This window comes from Rhincodon typus, chromosome 5 (assembly GCF_021869965.1).
Source record: "Rhincodon typus isolate 14 chromosome 5, sRhiTyp1.1, whole genome shotgun sequence".
Classification (NCBI taxonomy): domain Eukaryota; kingdom Metazoa; phylum Chordata; class Chondrichthyes; order Orectolobiformes; family Rhincodontidae; genus Rhincodon; species Rhincodon typus.
The window spans coordinates 69,766,342-69,788,303 of NC_063336.1; the positions used below are offsets into that span (position 1 = coordinate 69,766,342).

The 21,962-nt window shown below is 40.0% G+C and overlaps 1 protein-coding gene across 1 annotated transcript in view; it reads right to left on the reverse strand.

The window, feature by feature from the left end:
• Positions 1-61: 61 nt before the first annotated feature.
• Positions 62-21,962, reverse strand: part of LOC109918240 (CCM2 scaffold protein) — a 32,226-nt gene continuing 10,325 nt past the window's right edge. The window contains exons 4-7 of the mRNA XM_020518145.2: positions 17,101-17,228; positions 11,524-11,659; positions 6,178-6,232; positions 62-508 (exon numbers count right to left, since the gene is read on the reverse strand). Coding sequence (XP_020373734.2) covers positions 313-508; positions 6,178-6,232; positions 11,524-11,659; positions 17,101-17,172 — 459 coding nt within the window. The 5' untranslated portion in view covers positions 17,173-17,228 and the 3' untranslated portion in view covers positions 62-312. The remainder of the gene's footprint in view (positions 509-6,177; positions 6,233-11,523; positions 11,660-17,100; positions 17,229-21,962) is intronic.

The following is a 21,962-nucleotide window of genomic DNA, read 5'->3' on the forward strand; positions in this document are numbered from 1 at the left end:
TTTAATGCATTACCAAACAGAAATGAAGTTATAATCTAGAATGATAGCCAAAAAGGATCTTTGGTTTGAAAAAAAAAGTGTTTGAAAATATTCTTTTAAACTGAAAGGGTTCACGTCACCGGTCTCTACACCTTCATGTTTTCAGGATTATGTAAACATCCATGAATTTAGCATACACAGCTCTCTTTTCTGCTGGACATATTACAGGATGAACCAAGAATACTTTAAATCCATTGGCCTTAAATAGTAGGCAATTATATAAACCACTACCAGAAAAAACAATACTTTCAGAAAGAAACAGTACAAATATTTTCATTTTAATTCGCTGTAATCAGAAACTAAGAAATGCTTGTTTTGACACCATGAGCAGCAACTTACTGTCATCATGTAATCCTGAAGCAATTCAGCTGCAGAAGTACTGAGCTCACTGTCACTAACATTTTTGATCGGAGGCGATGGTAGAGTTGAGGATGGTGAATTTCCTCCTGTATCTGAACCCTGATAAGACCTGAGTGAACAAAAAGAAACTTGTAAAAAGAGAGGCCTAAACAGTCAAGAAGAATGAGCTTCAATCAAAAGCTACAAACAATGGATTCAGTTTTGCTTTATGAAATGCATCTGATTATCAAAATTAGACATTTAATGATAAGCAAATCTCCATAGAGTACACAATTACATACAATTTCACAAAATTGTATAGAAACAGGCCAATGTTCCATATGAATCATTCTGATTTAAATTTACCATAACAAACTATGCTTGCCTCTTTCATCCTTGACCAGGTTTCCCTAAACATCCATGTATACTATGCACAACCATTCTGTGGTAGCAAGTTCCAAAGTCTCACTACACTTGGCTAGTGGATTACAAATTTCCATTTGGGTTCCTCAATGGCTTTCTTCGCCTACTGCAGTCGCTGCTCACAATGTGGTCTCCTCTACATTGGGGAAACAAAGCGTAGACTAGGTGAACACTTAGCGGAACATCTACGTTCTGCTCGCAAAAAAGACCACAAACTATCTGGTGCCTGCCACTTTAACACACCACCCTGTTCCCTAGCCAACATCTGTGTCTCTGGCTTGCTGCAATGTTCCAGTGAAGCTCAACGCAAGCTGGAAGAACACCACCTCATTTTCCGCTTGGGGACCCTGCAGCCCTCCGGACTCCTTATCGAATTCAATAATTTTAGGGCCTAAACTTTCCCATGTCTCAGCCCCCTACCCCACACACCACCTGTTCACCCTCCCAGCCTGATCATTATCAAGTTTCTTGTCTATCCAACTGCTCTTCTGTCTTCAGGCTCTATCCTATCGTTTACTCCCCACTCCACCCCGCTCCCTTTTTTCTACATATAAACTGACATTTTCCCAGCCACCATCAGGTCTGAAGAAGGGTCACCGGACCTGAAATATGAACTTTGATTTTTTTTCTTCACAGATGCTGCCAGACCTTTTCCAGCAACTTCTGTCTTCGTTCCTGATTTACAGCATCCACAGTTCTTTTGGCTTTCTTGGCAAAACTAGGAGGCCATCTAGCTATTTCCCACAAAAGGCAAGATCTTCTCTATGTACAAAGAAAGTCATTCATAATTTTAAATACCCGAGATCAGCCCACTGCTCCCATCAAATCTTGCCTGTTGATCCTGTCTCAATAAATATAAACACCCATCATTGAAAATCTTCTCTGCATCCATGGCAGTGTCTCTACATTCTTTTTATTTTATGGTGATTAGAATTGCACAGGATGAAGCTCATTGCTTGGCTTGCTTTTGTTCAAATGGCCTTGCTAACTTATGGCACACCTTTAGTGAGACGTCAGCTTTCCTGTTCCTCCGATGCTGCCTGGCCTTCTGTGTTCTTCCAGCCCCACACCTTGTTAATCGCTGACTCCAGCATCTGTAGTTCTTGCTAGCTCATCCATTGTCACTTGTTCCTCACTCTACATTCTCTAGCCTTATTAGCCCTTTGTGGGGGATTGTTATGAAGGAAGACAATTCTAGATTAAACAAGTGTATACAGGCACAGGCTGTGGAGAATTTCATTCACAAAAATTATTTTTAAGTCTCAGTTTCAGAAGGCCAAGAATGAGAACTGCCTTTATGAAAAAAAAAAGTGTGCAAACTCTATCCAATTAGTTTGCTTAGAATTAACAGATTTCTGTAGCTGCTGAACAATGCTTTGAAACATTATTGCCTTTGGCTCTTTTTTGCCAAAAACTTGTCCCATGTTCATTTAGCCCAACTTGCAGCCACCTTATAGGTGAACACCGAATTAAGAGCAAAATGTTTTTTGGCATCCTTTTGATACTGCTTGCCCTCCCGTCTAATTTAAGCAGGAACTTTAGTTCCCGCTTTTCACTTTCCATGCTGTCACTATTACTAAAACAATAGCCCCACAAATTTCAAGTGTTTATTACTTCTCAAGTCATAAGTGAATCTGCTCCCACCACACACAATGCATTCCACTGGCTGCACAGAAATGGTTTTCCTCAAGTCATCTTTGGTTATTTTGCTATTCAGCACAATCAACATTCCTAAATGTTCAACATTTCTGACAGTGGGAACAGTTTTGCTTTATCTACTATACAAAATTCTATGATTTTGAGTACACGTAACAAATCTCCTCTGAACTTAAGTAAGCTCAGCTTTTCCATTCTACTTAATTGAAGTCCTTCATCTCTAGAAGGCTTTTTTCCCCTACAATCTTCAGTTTTCATATTCTACTTCAATGTTGGGTGTCAGAATTCAATGCAAAACTCCAGTTGAGACCAGTTATTACAGTAGAGAAGGGGACTTTATGATCCATCAATATTATGTCAGTTCTCTGTTGAGCAATGCAGCCAGTCCTATTCCCCTACTCGGACAGTGGAATTTTATTTCCTTGGAAACCGCGTCTGGCTCCACGATGTAGGCAGAGGTCTAAGGTCATTACAACTCACCACACAGTTATTCACATCCTCACTACTTTTGTTGCTCAGAAGTCTGTGCCCCCAAAGTGCATCTACCATCAACTAATAGGAACAATTTTTGTCTACTTCATCTCAACAAGTCAATCTTGCGCACACAAACTCCCTCCAACCTCTTCTGTTTAAACAAATGTGAATTTCTCTGACCATAGTCCCTCTCCCTGGAACAATTTCGTTACAGCTCCCCTGCTCCCTCCCAAGAACATTTATAGTCTTCCTAACACATGACAAAAGCCAGATGGAAATCTCTAGCTTTCGCCTTAGGATTCTAGCTTTCATCAGGATTCAGTATAATTCCTTGCTTTGTACTCCATGTCTCTACTCAAATATTTCCTGCCATCTTTTAAAAGACCTATGCACATTAAATATACATTGCCCTGTTTCTGCACGATGTGCCATTAAGTCTACATTTCTTCTCCCTTGCGCTTCTGGCAAAATGCAACACCTCAACCCTAGCAAATTCCACCCATCATGCTTTCCCATTCTCCTACAGAATCAACTGTCATGGCTGAGGTGACCAACGTTGGCATCTGAATGAATGGCATTTGATGTATTGGAATGTTTAGCTAGGAAAAGCATGGTGGGGTAGTTCGGTTACTTAAAAAGAGGTTCAGTTCAGCGCTGACTTCCTGAAGGAATGAATGTAGAATCAGGATAGAGTGCGCGAGAGAGAAAAAGATAAAAAAAGGATAAAAAAATGAGAGATAAAAAAAGAAGATAAAAAAAGATAAAAAAAAATTAAAAAAAAGAGATAAAAGATCATGCATACCTTACAAGTCCCCTAACAGTAGTTATACTTTAGGACAGCATAAATGATGCAATAAAGCGCTGGAGAAGAAATTTCCTCGAGCAGTAGGTTTTCAAGCCAAGCATGCAAGTTAATCTAGATCAGCTAATGAGCAACGAGATACAATCAAAGAGCCTCTATGCAACATAACATTTAAAATTCTAGTCCTACAAAAGACCATAAAACATAAGCGAAATTGGGTCATTCGACCCTTCAAGACTGCTCCACCATTTGATCATGGCTGATGCATTTCTCAACCCACTCTTCTGCCTGTTCCCTGTAATCCTTGATCCCCTTACTGTGCAAAGTGCTATTTAACTTTAATAGGCTCAAAAGGACTTAAGAGGTCAAGTCAATATAGCAGGATTCACCATGCTGAAGAAATTCATCCTATTTCATTTCTAAAGCATCATCCTTTCACTCTGGCCATACCCTCAGGTTCTAGTCTCTCCTACTAGGGAGAATTTCTTCTTCACATCCACTTTATCCAGGCTTCTCAATTCCATAAGTTTCAATCAGATTCTCCCCATCCCATCCTTGTAATCTGCGTTAAGTACAGGCCCAGAGTCCTCAATCGCTCCTCATGACAAGCTCTACATCCCTGGAATCATTTTTGAAAGCTTCCTCTGGATTCCTTCAAATGCCAGCATGTTTCCTTAGAAACACGCTCTAAATTTCCCACAATATTCCAAATGCAGTCTAACCAGAACTTTGTACAACCTCAGCAGCAATTATCCACTCTTGCAATCTTGAAGTGAATGTTAACGTTGCAGTTGCCTTCCTAACTAACTGAACCTGCATGTTAACCTTAAGAGAATCCTACATTAAGACTCCAAAGTCTCCGTGCTTCAGATTTCCAAAGCATTTCTCGGTTTAGAAAATAGTCTATGCCTCTATTCTTCCTACCAATGTGCATTATTTCACTTTCCCACATTGTATTCCATTTACCACTTCTCTGCCCACTCTCAGCCTTTCAGAGTCCTTCTACAGCCTCCGGCTTCCTCAACATCATTTGTCCCTCCACTTACCTTCAGGTCACTCACCAAGACAGCAACATTTGCCCTTAGTTCCTTCATCCAAATTAATGAAAAACATGAATAGCTGTGGTCCTAACAGTGACCTCTGTGGAACTCCACCAGTCACTGGCTGCCATCCTGAAAAAGGCCCTTTTATTCCCACTCACTCCCTTCTGCCAGTCAGCCAATCCTCTCTCCATGCCAATACATTGCCCCTAACACCATGGGCTTTTATCTTATTTAGCAGTCAAGAACAGACCTGGTGTCAACCCTTAGGGGAAACCAAGTCTTCCTCCAGCTTAGAAACTGTTAGGAACACTCTGGCATTCAAGGACTGGTAGAAGCCTGGAGCTCAGACAGCAGCAATTGATGTTTGGTCGACTATCGATTTCAAATCTGAGATCGGCATATTTCTATTAACTCAAGCTTTAAAAGGGAGATAGCGCACAAGTAATTATGTGGAGTTAGGTGACATTTTAACTATAATCTCACTGAATGGCAGAACAGGCTCCAGAAGTGAAATATGCATTTAAAAAAAACACCACTCCTTTGGAGCAACAGCAATTGTATCACCTTCCAGCACACGCACACTTTCAAGCGTATTGTCAGTTGATGATTTTGAGGGCTTTCAAGAGGATTGAGCAGGTGCATTAAGAAGCTGGTTGTGGTGTTTTATGTATAAGGTAGTATAGCCCAGCTCTCAAACCAGATCCACAGCAGGTAGTTAGGGCATACTTATTTAAAGAAGTCTAGAATACAGCAGCAGAAAATGTGCTGAGGCTATATAAAAGGTCTGGTCAGACAACATTTGGTATTGCAAGCAGTTTTGGGCCCTGTATCTGAAGGATCGATATTCTGCATTTGAGGGGATCCAGATTCATATTTAAAGAATTATCTTGTACATAATCTTTTTTTAAAAAAAAAAGATATGGATGAACAATCACAATTCATGTTCAATTAAGTTGAACTAGACCCCCTAGCATAAATTATGGAACATCGAATAGCAAATGAACTTCAGGTCATTAGTTGGGAGGCTATGTAACTGACTAAGTTTTAAAGGAAGATTTGGAAGCCAAATAAAAAAGGGCATTCTACATTCCAGCAAACTTAGCTTGCAAGCCAAACTGCCTTACATATTTTCTAGAGAAAACACAGACCTTTATAGTGACCAACAGTTGACAGTAACTCTGGTTGCACAAAGTGTCCGATAAAATTTTACTACCTCATGTCTTCTATTCAGGAAAAGGAACGGGTGACACAGCATGAACTTAATTGACTATTTCTCATTGTGTCTGGTTGAACTCAGGCCATGTAGTCCATTAATCAATAACAGATATACTTAATACAAAAAGACTAGGTTCACATAACATGCAGGTGGTCATAGAGAGCTACATTATGGAAAATACTTACAAGTTACTAATTTCTGCATCGTACTGCTCTTTAACATCTGCTTTACTCGAATCATCTGTTTCCAAAAGATACATTAAATTGAGTGCAAATCAAATAAAGTTCAAACCTTGATGTAAATACATAATTAATGCTTAATCTTTTTTACTTGGCCATAATATCCATGAAGCAAGTCCAAAATTAAAAAGGACAAAATGATTACATTTAAATTGGACACAATTTTCATCTTTGTTTTGTATGAGCTGTTGAATACTGTATACATTAGTAAGATCATTCAAAATGCTTAAGTAGTAAAGATTATTATTTTGTTACAGTCAAATAGTTACTTCACAATTAAACTGGTCATCACTTTTGCCTCACTACACGTTTCTGCAACAAAACGAAAACAATGGCAGAATGCTTTAGGCCACAGCCAAAGAGAGAAACCAAGGGCAAGATATCTTTCTTATCTCGCCTTTTGTTACAGGTTCAGCTGCTGAATTGGTTATCAGCTGAGGGGGCTGATTCAGTGACAAATAGAGGGGGCACAATTACAATATTAGCATAAAACCGCTCAACTCAAGTTACCACTCCATTGCTTGCCAGAACTACGAGTTTTAAAAATAGTGATAGACTGGATCTAAAAGTTAAAGGTCTAAGGAGGATGACCAATTTTGACAGCATTAGGCTAGAACTTTCAAAAGTTGATTCGGGGCAGATGTTCACAGGTAAAAAGGACGACTGGAAAATAAATGGGAAGCCTACAAATGAGATGATGAGAGTCCAGAGACAGTATGTTCTTGTTAGGGTGAAGGGCAAGGCTGGTAGGTGTAGAGAATGCTGGATGACTACAGAAATTAAAGTTTTGGTTAAGAATAAGAAGGAAGCATACATCAGATACAGACAGAGGGGATTGGGTGAATCCCTACAAGAGCATAATGTTGGTAGGAGTATAGAGGGAAATCAGGAAGGCAAAAAGCGGGTGAGATAGCTTTGGCAAACAGGGTTAAGGAGAATCCAAAGGGATTCTATAAATACATTAAGGACAAAAGGGTAACCTTAAAGGTCAGCTAGGCCACCTATGCGTGGAACCAAGGAGATGATACAAGATATTAAGTGAGTTATGCATCAGTGCTTACTGCGGAGGACATGGAAGCCAGAGAACATGGAGAACTAAATAGCGATATTTTCAAAAAAATGTCCGCATTAGAGGTAGTGGTGCCGGATGTCTTAAAATGCATAAAGGTGGATAAATCCACAAGACCTGATCAGGTATACCCTGGAACACTCTGGAAAGCTAGGGAAGGGATTGCTGGACCCCTCGCTGAGATGTGTGTCAATGAATAGTCACAGGTGAAGTGCCAGAAGACTGTAGGCTGGCTAACATGGTGCCACTAAAAATAAAAAGTCAGGGCTATAGACCGGTGAGCTTGACATTGCTGGTGAGCAAGTTGGAGGGAATCCCGAGGAACGGTATTTCCACATATTTAGAAAGGCAAGGATGGATTAGAGATAGTCAACATGGTTTTGTGCACATGAAATCATGTTTCACTAGAGTTTTTAAGAAGTAACAAAGAGGATTGATGAGGGCAGAGTGGTGGATGTGATCTGTGGGCTTCAGTAAGGCATTCAACAGGATTCAGCATGGTAGACTGGTTAGCAAGGTTAGGTCACATGGAATACATGGAGAACTAGCTATTTGGATACAAAACTGGCTTGAAGGTAGAAAACAAAGGGTGATGGTGGAGGGTTGCTTTCCAAACTGGAGACCTGTGACCAGCAGTGTGTCAAGGATCAGTACTGGGTCTACTGTTTTTTGTCATTTATATAAATGATTTGGATGCGAACATAGGAGGTATGTTGCAGATGACACCAAAATTGGAGTGTAGTGGATAGCAAGGTTACCTTCAAGTACAACAGGATCTTGATCACATGGGCCAAATGGGACAAGGAGGCAGACGGAGTCTAAATGTGAGGTGCTGCATTTTAGAAAGGCATATTAGGGCAGAACTTCTGCATTTAATGGCAAGATCCTGGGGGAGTGTTACTGAATAAGGAGACCTTGGAATGTAGGCTCAAATTCCTTCGAAGTGGAGTCAAAGGTACACAGGACAGTGAAGGTGGCATTTGGTAAGCTTGCTTTTCTTGGCCAGTGCGTGAAGTATAGGAGTTGGGAGGTCATGTTGCAGCTGTCCAGGACACTGGTTAGGCCACTTTTGGAATATCATGTGCAATTCTGGTCTCCCTACTGTAGGGATGTTGTGAAACTTGAAAAAGGTTGAGAAGTGATTTACAAAGGATGTTGCCAGGGTTGGAGGGTTTGAGCTATAGGAAGAGGCGGAATAGACGGGCTATTTTCCCTGGAGCAGAGGCTGAGGGGTGACCTTAGTGGTTTATAAAGTCATGAGGGGCATGGATAAGGTGAATAGACAAGGTCTTTTCCCCAGGCTGGGGGTGTCCAAAACTAAAATGGCACAGGTTGAGGGTGAGAGGAGAAAGATTTAAAAGGGACCTAAGGGGCAATGTTTTCATGCAGAGGGTGGAGAATGTATGGAACGAGCTGCCAGAGGAAGAGGAGGAGGCTGGTAAAATAACATTTGAAAGGCATGTGGGCAGGTGTAGGAGTAGGAAGTGTTTAGGAGGGATATGGGCCATGTGCTGGCAAGTGGGACTAGATTTATTTCGGATATCTGGTCGGAATGGATGAGTTGGACCGAAGGGTCTGTTTCTGTGCTGTACAACTATGACTCTATGACTGTACATTTACTGGAACTAAAATGCAAGATTTTAGCTTTAAGAAACTTAATTTCTTCATTGAAAGATTGAGAATTTTTTAACTAGAGATAAACAGGCTTGAACCTCAATGCAAAGGGATTAGGATCTAATATATCTGCATATGTGTCAAGTAATGAACAGGTCATTCCATGATACTATTTTAATAAAAATTAAAAGAAAACAAAAAACAGAGGAAAAGAACAAGCGCAACACAGGATTAAGGCTGACTTTCATTGAGCAGACAAATATCATAGGCCAAATGACTATCTCCTCCTGCAAAATTCTAAAATTACGTTCGGTCAATCCAGTGAAACAGGGGATGGCCAGCAAGGGCAGGCTTAAATTTTAAACGAGTGAAAGTCTTGACAACTTTGTTCAAGTTTACGAAGTATGGCTACATTAAATGTAAAAACAACCTCCTCTTCAAAAGCCACTTATTCTGATTCCAGCAATGGTTTTGTTAAAGATTTCCAGTTCTAACCGATTGCTGGACCATGCTAAACTGTGATTGCACTGGTGAGGAGACTGCATTACTCAGAGACAGCAGTGAGAATAGTGCAAAAGGAAAGAATGCTGATACACAAACAATGATCCACCAGAAATAGTTAGACTTTATCCATTCGAGCAAAAAGTTTTTGTTAAAAAAAAAGTATTTTAAGTACTGTCACACAGCATCTGACATTTAAAATTAATGCAACTGTGGAACCTCATTCCTTTAGATTTTAATTATTAGAGATTTTTTTAAAAAGTGTTCTATAAAAATGCTTCGAAGGTTTATAGGTCTCTCACCTCATCTACTTATCCCACCTTCTGGATCTGATGTGATAAGCAAATAGTCTACTCATATCTGCTGTAACAAACTCTGCAGTAAGAATTGTGAAAGATCAAAGTAACTTACCCTGTTCAAAAGGAGATCACAAACTCAATGACTTATGAGAAAGAGGCTTTCTAAATTTACTAAGTTTCAGTACAAAATCCTGTGTAAAAGGCTGCACACACATGCAATAACGCTGGGCTTGAAAAGACCACTGTATTAAAAGTATGGATTATTATTGAAAAACCTTTCAGTTCAGGTAGCTGCGTGCTTTCTATTGGGTCCCTAGTCAAATTTGCTACTTTGTTCAATACTGAAATACAAGCCAATCTGATGTCAATAAATGGTAGCCAAAACAGGGGTGAAAGTACTAAAATTAGATTTCAGATTCCCAATCCAAGGTTGTTGATGCAAAGGATGCCAACATTCATTGCAATTGCTGCTGGAATTTGCACATTAGAACGGTATGCCGGACCAGCAAAACTCCGATTTCACCCTCCTCCAAAGCCCATAGGTAAACAAAGATAAATATCATTTTAAAGTAACTAAACATCCTGGGAAATAACATGACCTAAAAGCTTCAAAACAATAGAAACAACATACAGCATGGTAGCAAAACAAAAAGCAGAAAACTTCAAAGTATGTAACTACAGCAAAAGTCAATAAAGATATGGCGTTGGAAACTTTAACATAACCTTGGACTGTTCCTTAATGTTGATTCTGACTTGCCTTTTTGGTATTCAATGGAATAAAGGGTGTAACCAAATGACCAAAAAAACAGCATTGACCACAAGGTAATGAAGTTGACTTGTTAAGTGTGTATACAGTCAAACCGTACTCCATAAAATGTATTACATTAAAGTTTCTGATAAAGCATTTTCCGAACAGAACTAAAGCAAGCATAAAAATCTTGATCAAATGGCATTCAAATGGCAACCATGTAACACTGTGGATCATAAAGACCCATCTGGTTCAATGTCCTGGAGGGAAGGAAATCTGCCATCGTTACCCAGTCTCGCCTACGTGAGACTCCAGACCCACAGCAATGTGGTCAACTCTTAACTGGCCTTTGGGTAATCCTTTACAAACAGAAAAAAAAAGGCAACATAATTGACTGCTTGCTCCAGCGAAAGATGAATAAAGTAGCTAGAGATGCCCAAAAACACTTGTTATACATGTTCTTGTTTGGGTCAGCACTGGTATATTATTTCTGGAGGCCAGATGAATGAATTACTCTAAAATATCAGACTGGGGATAAATTAGGTCTACAGATGTATCATTTTGGCAAGCACCATCTAAATCTCAATTGCTTGTCAGGATGACATACACCAAGAACAGCTTCTTTTTCATCCCAGATGCCGCCATTATAAAATGGCTGGGTGGCACAAGTTTGCATGGTTTCTCAAAGAGCATGTTTTTTGGTATTTTCCCTCATCCACATTTCCACAAGTTAAGTGAATTCAAAATTTAAATCCAGCACCCCAACTGAGCTCGAATTCATCTAGCCACAAAAACTGGAACATCGATTTTAATATTTGTGCAAAGCAACCAGGATTAGATTTCTGAAATTAATGAACTGGGAATTTGATATTCAAAATACTATTTTGACATTATGAAATGCTCAGCATGCATAAATTCATCTCGAACCAAAAAGATCCAGTATGCAGAATTTTAAATTATGTTCAATAAAACAGATCTAAAATTCTAATAACTTGTTAAAGTGTTGCTAATTGGTGTTCTGGAAAAACGGGGATTCAGTTTAATATACAAGCAATACTTACCACTGTATATAGACATGTGCTTAGTTGGGGTAGAAGCACCATCAAATATTGCTCTGTCCAAAAAGTCTATTGTGGACTCTGTGTAAACAACTTGGAAGACTTGACTAAGAAGAGAACAGAGTTCTTCTGCAGCTGCCTAGCGGAAAAGCAAAAATAGAGGAACGGACTTTTTAAAAAGAAACTGATTAAAAGATGACAAAAAATTGTTTTCTTGCAGCATAACGTAGCTTCATTCTTAATATACCATTGTGCTTAGAACAAATTTTCTTCTATGGAGAAACACTGACCTTTCATATTAAATATCCAAATCTTTGGATCAGGCAAGGAGTTTGTTCAAGACTGATTGCTTGATTTTTGAATATTAAAAAAGGTAGTCCAAAGATTTGGATACAGCACAGGAAGGTTGAGTTGATGTGGATCTGTCATGATCTTTATGAATAGCAGAGTGAATTAAGGGCTGAAAGACATACCATGCTCATATTTATGCCCTTGTATTAATTTTGCTGGTTTCAGTTTCAGGATTCCCATCTACACTTTTGTCAGCTTAAACATTCAATATTTTAAAATGTTATGATGGCATTCATTACTTGAAAGGATGCACATTAATGGTAAGAAATAGAACCTTCTTTCTTTCTCTCTCATGAATCCTGTACCAGCATCAAGAATATACGCGCGTGTTGCTTCCGTGAAGAGTAATCTACTCCACAATGCACCGACCTCAAAAAAAAAGTTACCTTTGGCAGCAGAAAATAGATTAAGCTTGTTGAGATTAAATTTCACATATAGCAATGCAGCCAAAACTGATCTCATTGATCATCACTAGGCTGAATTAAAACCCTTACCTACAGATAAAGGCCATGTATCTGAACCCACATTTTAAGTAATTTTTACTAAAATGTCCATTTAATAGGGAAAAGTATTTTCCACAGTCTTAAGTGGATGAAACAAATACTTAAATACCAATTCTCTCAGATTCAGCAGCAAATTAATCAGGAAGCATTACAGTTCTTAGTTTGTCAATACAATGACTTCAACTAATAAACGACCACTTGCTGATTGCAAACCTCTTCTGCAAGTTACTCGTGAAGTTCATGCTGTCCTGGCTATTTTTGTAGCCTATTTTAGATTGGACCCATCCTCAAATCAAAGATAAACAAAAGATTTTAAACAACCTTCAACAAAAGCAAAACTGTTTTTATTTCAGATCTCCAGCATTCGAGAAGTGCAGAAACTCCACAGGTCTGCATGTACCTGGACAGATCAATAGAATCTTTCTGAACTGTGTTGAAAAGTCATGGGGCAGTCCATCATTCTGCCTTTCCCTTTTAGTTCCAAAGAGAAATATTGAACTCAAAGTTAACCAACTCACTCTTCACAGATGCCAGTAGACCTGCTGAGGTTCTCAAACACATCATTTGTATTATTTTACAAATAGCATCTTTTGATTTCATCAGGTTAAGTTACACAGCCACAGAATGATGCCATAGCATCATTCTAAAGTTGCAAAATCAGGGTAGATGAAGACTTCTAAATTATTGTTTTAAATCTCAAACCAACAGAAGTGAAATTTTGCTGTATGCAGATGTCAGGACCAATGGAAAATGTGCAATACTGCATAGTGGCCTGGAAAGACTTGCCACTTTTGACCAATCTTCAAGAATCACTTGTATACAAGGTTTAATAAAACATGCATTTAAAGGGCTCTTTCAAAACGTGTCCTAGATGCCACAAAGTGTTTTCAGAAGTAAATCATTGGCTGTAAATGTAGTCATTTATTTTGAGCTGATTACATTCAGCAAGTTTCAAATCATTTGTTTCAGCCAATGGTGACCAGAAGGAATTCTGACTAGAATGCAGGATGTCTTAAATAAAACACACTAAGGTTAACCAGTGAGCTGATGGATGTAAGTGATTAAAGACCATTCATCCTAGCCCAAAATCAAAGAAAAATGAACATGCAAAGATTTTTTTTCAAAATAAATGAACTAAAACATGCAATTTAAAAAGATTAAAAACAGGGAGACTGGACAGAGGTACAAAAAAGAAGCTAGCTGGGAATAAATACAGCAAGACCAAAAAGAGTGCGCTAAGGCAGCAGGCCTGGAAAAGAAGAGTTAATCTGCACATGTCTTGAAGCCACGTTCTTTTTCTGTCACCTCTGCACCTCCTCCTTCGAAGATGAATCGAACCCACCCTCTGATGACCCTTTCTCCTGCCTCCAGTGAACTCAGCCTTCCTGGACATACCCTCCCAGCCTCTTCATGGCCAACTGCTGCCATGAAATCAATCGCCTGAATCTCTACACATTACTCCATGCAGCCCTCCATTCCCTTTGGTCCAACACCAACCTTAACATTAAACCTGCTAACAAGGAGGGCATGGTGGTCGTGTGGCAAACTGACCTCTACAGCGCTGAGGCGAGGTGCAAACTCTGACACCTACTGTCCCCTCGATCATGACCCCACCTCAGATCACCATGCCATCATCTCCCAGACCAACACAATCGCCCTCAGGAGATGCCCTGTGCACAGCCTCCAACCTGATAGCTCCCCAAGCCTGCATCACCTATTTCTATCTCTACCCACCTCCACAAACACACCCACCTCCACGTTTTCTAAAACTTTCAATTCCCCACGCCCCAACACCTCAGCTTGAAGCATCGTGAAGATTCTTGGGATACCAGACTAGTTCAAAAAGGGGCAGAAAGCATTTTTAATTAAAGAGATGGTTTTCACTTCAACAGGACGTATCCTCAAAGGAAGGTTCACTAGAGTGATTAGCAAAGATTTAATCTAAATTAGCGGAGATAGCCACACAGGCCAAGTGTTGACAGGACTAGAAAAGGTAGCAGTACTATAATAGACAGGAATGATGTGTAACTAGGAGATTGCCACACAGATCAGTGCTGGGATCAAAATTATATAAAGTGACTTGGAGGAAAGTGAATGTACTACAGCCAAGTTTGCAGGTGACAAAAACAAATAAGTGGGAAGGCAAGTAGGGAGGATGATAGCTGGCAAAGGGGTGTAGAATGTTGCGAGTAGACAAAAGCTTGGCAGATGAAATATGATGCGGTGAAATAAGGTTATGCATTTTGGCAGGAAAAAATTGAGGACATGAATATTACTTAAGTGAAGAAAGACTGTAGAAAGCTACCAAACAGGAATTTGTGGGTGCTCCTACACAAGTCACAAAAGGCTACCAACCAGGTTCAGAGTGTAATAAATGCAAGTGAGATGTTGATCTTTATTTCAAAAAGTGAATGGAGTTTAAAAACGAGGTTTTACTAAAGCTGTACAAGGAACTACTCAGTCAAAGCTGGAAGAGTTTTGGCCCCTGATCCAAGGCAAGACATACTGACATTGGAGGCAGTGCAGAGAAGGCTCATTATGTAGATACTGGGTATGGAGGGTAAGTCTTACAAGGAGAGGTTGAGTAGATTCAGCCTGTACTCACTGGAATTCAGAAGAATTAAAAAAAGTGACTATATTGAAATAAACAAAATTCTTATGGGACTTGACAGGCTAAGTACAGAAAGATTGTTTCCCTTGTGGGAAACTATAGGACCAGCAGACATAACCTTAAAATAAGGAATCACACATTTAAGACAACTGAGGAATTTCTTCTGAGAATAATGAATATGTAGAATTCTTTACCACACAGGAGTGTTGAGGCTGGGCCATTAAGCATATTCAAGGTTGAGACACAGGTTTTTAAACAGCAGGATAAAAATGTTATGGGTGAAAGACAGGATCGTAGAGTTGAGGGTTACCAGCTCAGACATGATCGCACTGAATGGCAGTGCAGACTTGACGGGCTGAATGTCTCAACTCTACTCCCATGTCACAGACTAGAAAGGATAAGGAATGAAAAGACAGGATTACAATGCATGTATGTAAATACACAACGTGTTGAATTAAGTTGATGTGCTACAAGCTGGGAATGATACGTTTGCAATAACAAACATGGTTTTAACGAACAGCGAGAAATGAAATGTAATAAGAGGGAAGAGAGCCTGTCCACCCCAGTCCATCACCAGCACCTCCACATCATTGTTTTATTGATTAAAAACATGCAAGGTGATCACACTGAGACAATGCATGCAATCTAAGGCATTGGAAATGAGTAGACAGACTCCCTAAACTCCAGAAAGGAATTGCTGGCACTGCATTGTAAATAGTGGAGATGCAATTTGTCCATTTACTGAATATGAGAGTTGGGCTTTGAAGGAGATTATTAAAACTAGAATGCTGAACCAGCTTTGCTCACCACACCTCAAAGGCTGTGATAATCAAAAGGATACAGAAGAGATTTGCCAGAATCGTTCCATGGATAGGTGTGTTTGAGGAATTAGGTTAAGAGGAGCCAAAAAGGGCCGAATTTTAAAAATATTCATTCATGGAATGTGTTTATCACTAGCCAGGCCAGCATTTGTTGCCCGTCCCTAATTGCCCCAAAAGGTAGTTAAGAGTCAATACATTGCTGTGCGTCTGGAGTCACATGTAAACCAGACCAGGTAAGGGGATTAAGTGAACCAGATGTGATTTTCCTGATTATTGGCAAATGGTCATCATTAAAAACTTTTATTTCCAGGTTATTATTGAATTCAAATTCCATCATCTGTTATGGCAGGATTCGAACCTAGCTCCCTGGATTAACAGTGTAGCAAGAATACCACTAGGCCATTGCCAAACCCCCATGACCTAGTTGCATTATTTCTAGTAGTGGAATAGCCAACTACTGCTCCTAGTTTCATATTTCTGGGGGAAAAACAAATGAAGCTGGGTTCTTCCCAGTAAATGAGATTTCGTAGAATGTTGAAGATAAACTCTTCTTACTAACTGATAGCACAAAGACTAAGAGTAAATTTATTTCAGGCAAGAAGAGCAGAGAGACTGCAAAAATTCTGTTCTGTGCAGCAAGTGGCAATGATTTGGAACTTGCTGTTCACGAGGAGTGTGGATGCAGAAACAAAATGGTTTCCAAAGAAATTGGATGGGCACTCGAAGAAATAAACTTGCATGGCTAGAGGGTGGAATGGCGTTGTAGCAATGACTGGATTGCTCCATGGGAGCTGGCAGAGTTATTTGTCCAAATAACCTATGCTATAAATGATTATGACACTATGGATGTTGCTACATGCAACACAAGGATTTACAGTGAAATAACTTTTAAGCTATATAGTGTGAATGCGTAAACAGGATCAAAATCAAGCTGCCTGACACAACGGGGCTTCCTATACAGCTGAAGGTCATGTAAAGAAAATGCTGCAATTCAATTAAAATAATGCCTTATTCTCAGATACTTTCCACATCCTGTTGGCACCACAGAAAACAGTTATAGGTCAGAAAGCAGCCATTCAGTCCATGAGTGCAGTGGCTGAATAATCCAGTCGCTCATTCTAATCTCGCTTCCTAGCACCTAGTTTTTAGCCTCACAGGTCTCAGCTAAAAATCCTTTGAACATTTCCCGGCATCATGACTACCTCAAATATAATTTTGCATCAACTAATGTGGACACATTTCTGAATATTTGTACAAAAATACTCTATATAAAAAAAAAAAGAAAAAACCTTACTTTATTCTCAACAACCACCACCACCAGACTACACGCTTCCATGGTTCCTGCTCCACTTTCTGACACTGACATCTGTATTTTAGTTGAACCTTCAGTGCTTTGATTGGTTGAATTCACGGATTCATTGGCTGAAAGTAAAACAAAAATTTGTTAATACTTTTGTTACTTTGAACAGTTTGTTCTGTTAGAATGACATTTGTTTATCTGGTAACTATTTACTATGGAAGGGTTATTGGACTCAAAATGTTAACTTGTCTAAAGAAGTTGTCAGTCCTGCAGAGTTGCTCCAGCAAATCTGTTTTATGATATTAGTTGCCTTGGTACTTCGGTACAAACTTACAGGTGCATTCCATAATTAAAGAATTTCCACCAGAAGCAAACCAAATAGCACAGTTTAAATTTCTACAGCGTGCTTAAATTTAATTACCAATACCTTAGTTGACATTTGGGTGCGTCAGTGATCTTTGTGGCTCAATGCTGTTGTTTGAGATGTAGTTACCAGTTTGCATTGTCTTTGCACAACTATGGGTGGAAGATAAATTACCGACTACAGCACAGGATGACAGTTATTAGTAAACTGGAACAGTTAAGAATGACAAATTCTCTTGCCAAAAAACATTACGACAATCTGTCAGATTTAAATTTAAATTCACAAGTCATGCCGAATATGAAAATCCAGTGTTGCTACTCTAGTGAGCAAGAATAGGATAGTCTTATAGTAATCTGTAGGTAATATTTCACGTTTGTCGAAGCTACAAAAATTTCTTTAGTCATATCACAGAAGTTCACAGAATCCCTAGTGTGTAAGCAGGCCATTCAGCCCACATCAACGTTCCAAAAAAAAAAGCATCCAATCCAGACCCACGGGCCCTACCCTATTGATGAAACCCTGCATTTCCCATGGCTAATCCTAGCCTGCACTTTCCTAGAGACAATGGACAATTAAGCATGGCCAATCCACCTAACCTGCACATTTTTGGATTATGGCAGGAAACTGGTGCACCTGGGAGGAAACCCATGCAGACACAGAGAATGTGCAAACTCCTCACAGTTGCCCTAGGATGGAAATGAACCTGGGTCCTTGGCACTGACAGCCCGCAGTGCTAACTACTGAGCCACCCCCAAATATCAAAATGTATTTATCTAGCTAAGCAGAGTCAAATAAGAACCAGGGCAGGTGAATTAGTTCAGGTGTTAGCAGTTCTCTCCAAAGGAGAAAATACTCCAGGTCTCACTTAGATTGGCTAAACTTAATTAATTCACATTATTCTATAAAAAGAGATTTCTATTCCAGTCTAATCAAATAGTTGCAGTACAGAAGATAGAGACATTCAGGTTGTCAAAACCATGCCAACTCAAAAAAAAAGGAGCAATTCAGCCAGCCCGTTTGAAAACCAGTTGAATGTGATTACCACCCTCTCCTGTAGTGCATTTCAGATCCAAACTATTTGCTCTGTCAAAAAACAAAAACATTCGTATGCTGCCTTTGGTTCTTTTAGTAATCAGAAAACCTGTGCCCTCTAGTTCTTTATCACTTGGCCAAATCCAAGTGTCTACCTCAAATCTTGTCTGGACTAACGATCTTGAGCACCTTTTCAACAAGTAATAGGCAAAGCAAATGGAATGTTAGTCTTCATTTCAACAAGCAATGGAGAATAAAAATAGTAAGCCCCACTAAAAGTATACAAGGCACTTGTTAGGCCACATTCAGAATACCATTAACAGTTCTGGATCCCTTACCCGAGGAAATATATACTGGCATTGGAGGTTGGTAGTAAAAGGTTCACTAGGTCAATCCCAGGCTTGGAAGAACCATTTTGAGAGGATAGGTAAAATAGGTTGGGTTTGTACTCATTGAAATTTTGAAGAATAAGTGGCAAACTTTGAAGCATACAGGCTTTAGGGGATTTGACAGGGTAGATGCAGAGAAGGTGTTCCCTCTTGTGGGAGACTCTAGGATGCGAGGGCAGGGGTGGAATAAAAAAGGTTGCCAACACAAAGACAGGTGAAGAGGAATTTCCACAGATCTTAGTGAATCTGTGGAATTCACAGAATCCCTCCAGTATGAAAACAGGCCCTTTGGCCCAACAAGTCCACACCAATCTTCAGTGTATCCCACGCAGACCCATCCCCCTATAACCCACCTAATCTACACATCCCTAAACACGATGGGCAATTTAGCATGGCCAATCCACCTAGCCTGCCCATCTTTGGACCGTGGGAGGAAACCGGAGCACCCAGAGGAAACTCCTGCAGACACGGGGAGAATGTGCAAACTCCACACAGACAGTCGCTCGAGGGTGGAATCAAATCCAGGTCCCTGGTGCTGTGAGACTGCAGTGCTAACCAGTGGACCACTGTGCCACCCATTCTTTATTCCAGAGGGCTAGAAGGTTGTTGTTAAATTTATTCAAGGCCAAGACAGATTTTTAATCAGTAGGGGAACCAACAGATTATGGGTAAAAGGCAGGAAAGTGGAGTGAGGATTATCACATTAGCCATGATTGCACTGAATGATGGATCAAAATCGATGGGCCCAAATGACCTACTTCTGCTCAACTCTTAGGGTCTTTTAGCATCTTTATCCAAATCTCCTCGCCACCTGCTCTTCTTCAAAGTGGTCTCACATTCCTAAATCCAATTTTTAAAACTAAAAACTTTTCTGCACCTTTGAAATACAGTGCCCAGAACTTGATTTAGAATTTTAATGCCCTGAGGTTTAACAAGTTTAATTAAAATTTCGTTTCTTGTGCCTGATACCTCTATGTACAAAGCCCAGGATGCCATACACCTATGATTTGAACATGTATCCCTCAAGTCCCCGCATCAAATAATTTATACCCTTCATTCATAAACAGAAGGAGTAGACCACACAAGCCAAACTTATTTCATACAACATGACCATGGCTCAACTACCTCAACTTCACTTTCCCACCCGTTCCTCCATACCCCTTGGTTCCTGGAGGTCAAAAATATGTCTTAGCTATAATTATACTCAACAATGAAACATCCGTAACCACCTTGGGTACAGGATTCCAAAGTGAAGGAATTTCCAATTATAATCCAAAAATGATCAGCGCAGCTTCCAGACACACTGACGCCAGTCTCTGTTGTCTTCAACACTAGCTCAAATCAAAATCTTACCAACACTCACTTCTGCATCAGATGTCATCTATCATGTATCTGCCCATTTCACTAACAGTTCCATGTCCTCACTACCCTCATCCAACACTGGATGCCAATTCAACATAATTAGCAGCTGTGAAGCATCATTAGGGATCGGGACAAGGTGGTGCTGGGTGTTGTCAGTGCACACACATGAACACTTTTTGGATCACTTCACTGTGGGACATGGATATGGACCACCTTCTCAAGGGCAACTAGAGATGGAGAAAAAAAAAATGGTGTTGGCCAGCTAGCGATTTCCACATCCCGCGACTGGATCAGAGAAGTTAATTCAAAATTTTACAGTCCTGCCACATGTCACGAACAATGAACAATTAAAAGACGAACAGAAAAAGTTGTTTAGACAACTCAAGTCTTTCCATAATGGACAGCTATCTGCACTGGATACAGTGAAGGCTACAAGTGTGGACAACATTCCAGGCATATCGAAGATTGTACTCCAAAACTAGCTGGACCTCCAGCCAAACCATTCCAGTACAGCTAATTATGATATTGGCATTGACCCAGCAAAGTGGAAAATTGTCCAGATATTCTGAAGTCCTGGGGGATGTGATGGCCTGGTGGTATTAAATCGTTGGACTGTTAATCCAGAGACCCAGTTAATATTCCAAGTACCTGGGTTCAAATCCTGATGGTGGAATCAGAATTCAATAAAAATCTGGAATGAATAGTCTAATGATCACAAATCCATTGTTGATTGTCAGAGAACCCATCTGGTTCTCTAATGTCCTTTAGAGAAGGAAACTACCATTCTTACCCAGTCTGGCCTACGTGACTCCAGACCCACAGCAATGTGGGTGACTCTTCACTACTCTCTAGGCATTTATGGACAAGGAATCAATACTGGCTTAGCCAGTAATACCTACAATCCATGAATGAATTAAAAGAAGAAAAACTCAAAGCAAAGCAAAGTCACAGTCAGAGGAACAATTCTTCAAATGCTACAAGTCAGAGTCATACAGAACAGAAACAACTTTGGCCCAACTTATCAATGCCAACCAAGTTTCCTAAACCGAACTAGTCCTATTTGCCTGCGCTTCCATATCCCTCTAAACTTTTCCTGTTCATGTATCTATTCAAATCTCTTTCAAAATGCTGTAATTGTATCCATTTTAACACTTCCTCTGGTAGCTCGTTCCATATATGCACCATTCTGAGAAAAGGATTATCCCTCAGGTTCCTGCCAAACTAGTTTAAAAGTCCACTAGTCTAAAATTTCCCAAGAAGAGGGTGAGTTTGCCCCTTCTTTAGTAAGGCCATCTACATGGTGAAGTAGAAAATTTTCTTGAACACTCAATTCCTCACCATCCAAGCCCTTAACACTTGGCAGTCCCAGCCTACGTCTGCAAAGTTACAATCCTCAATTATTACAACCCTATTATTCTTACAGCTACCTGCAACCTCCCTACATACTTGCTCCTCCACTTCCTGATTACTGGGGTCTACAGTACAATCCCAAAGGGATCACGCCCTTATTTCTCAGTTTTACCCATACAGCTTCACTAAGCAATCCCGAAGAAATGTTTTCCTTGATCAAAAATGCCACTCACCCTCCTCTCTTGCCTCTCCTTCTATCATTCCTACTGCATCTGTGCCCTGGAAATTAGAGCTGCCAGTCCTAACCCTCCCTCAGCCATGTTTCTGTAATAGCTGTGATATCCCAACCCCACGTTTCC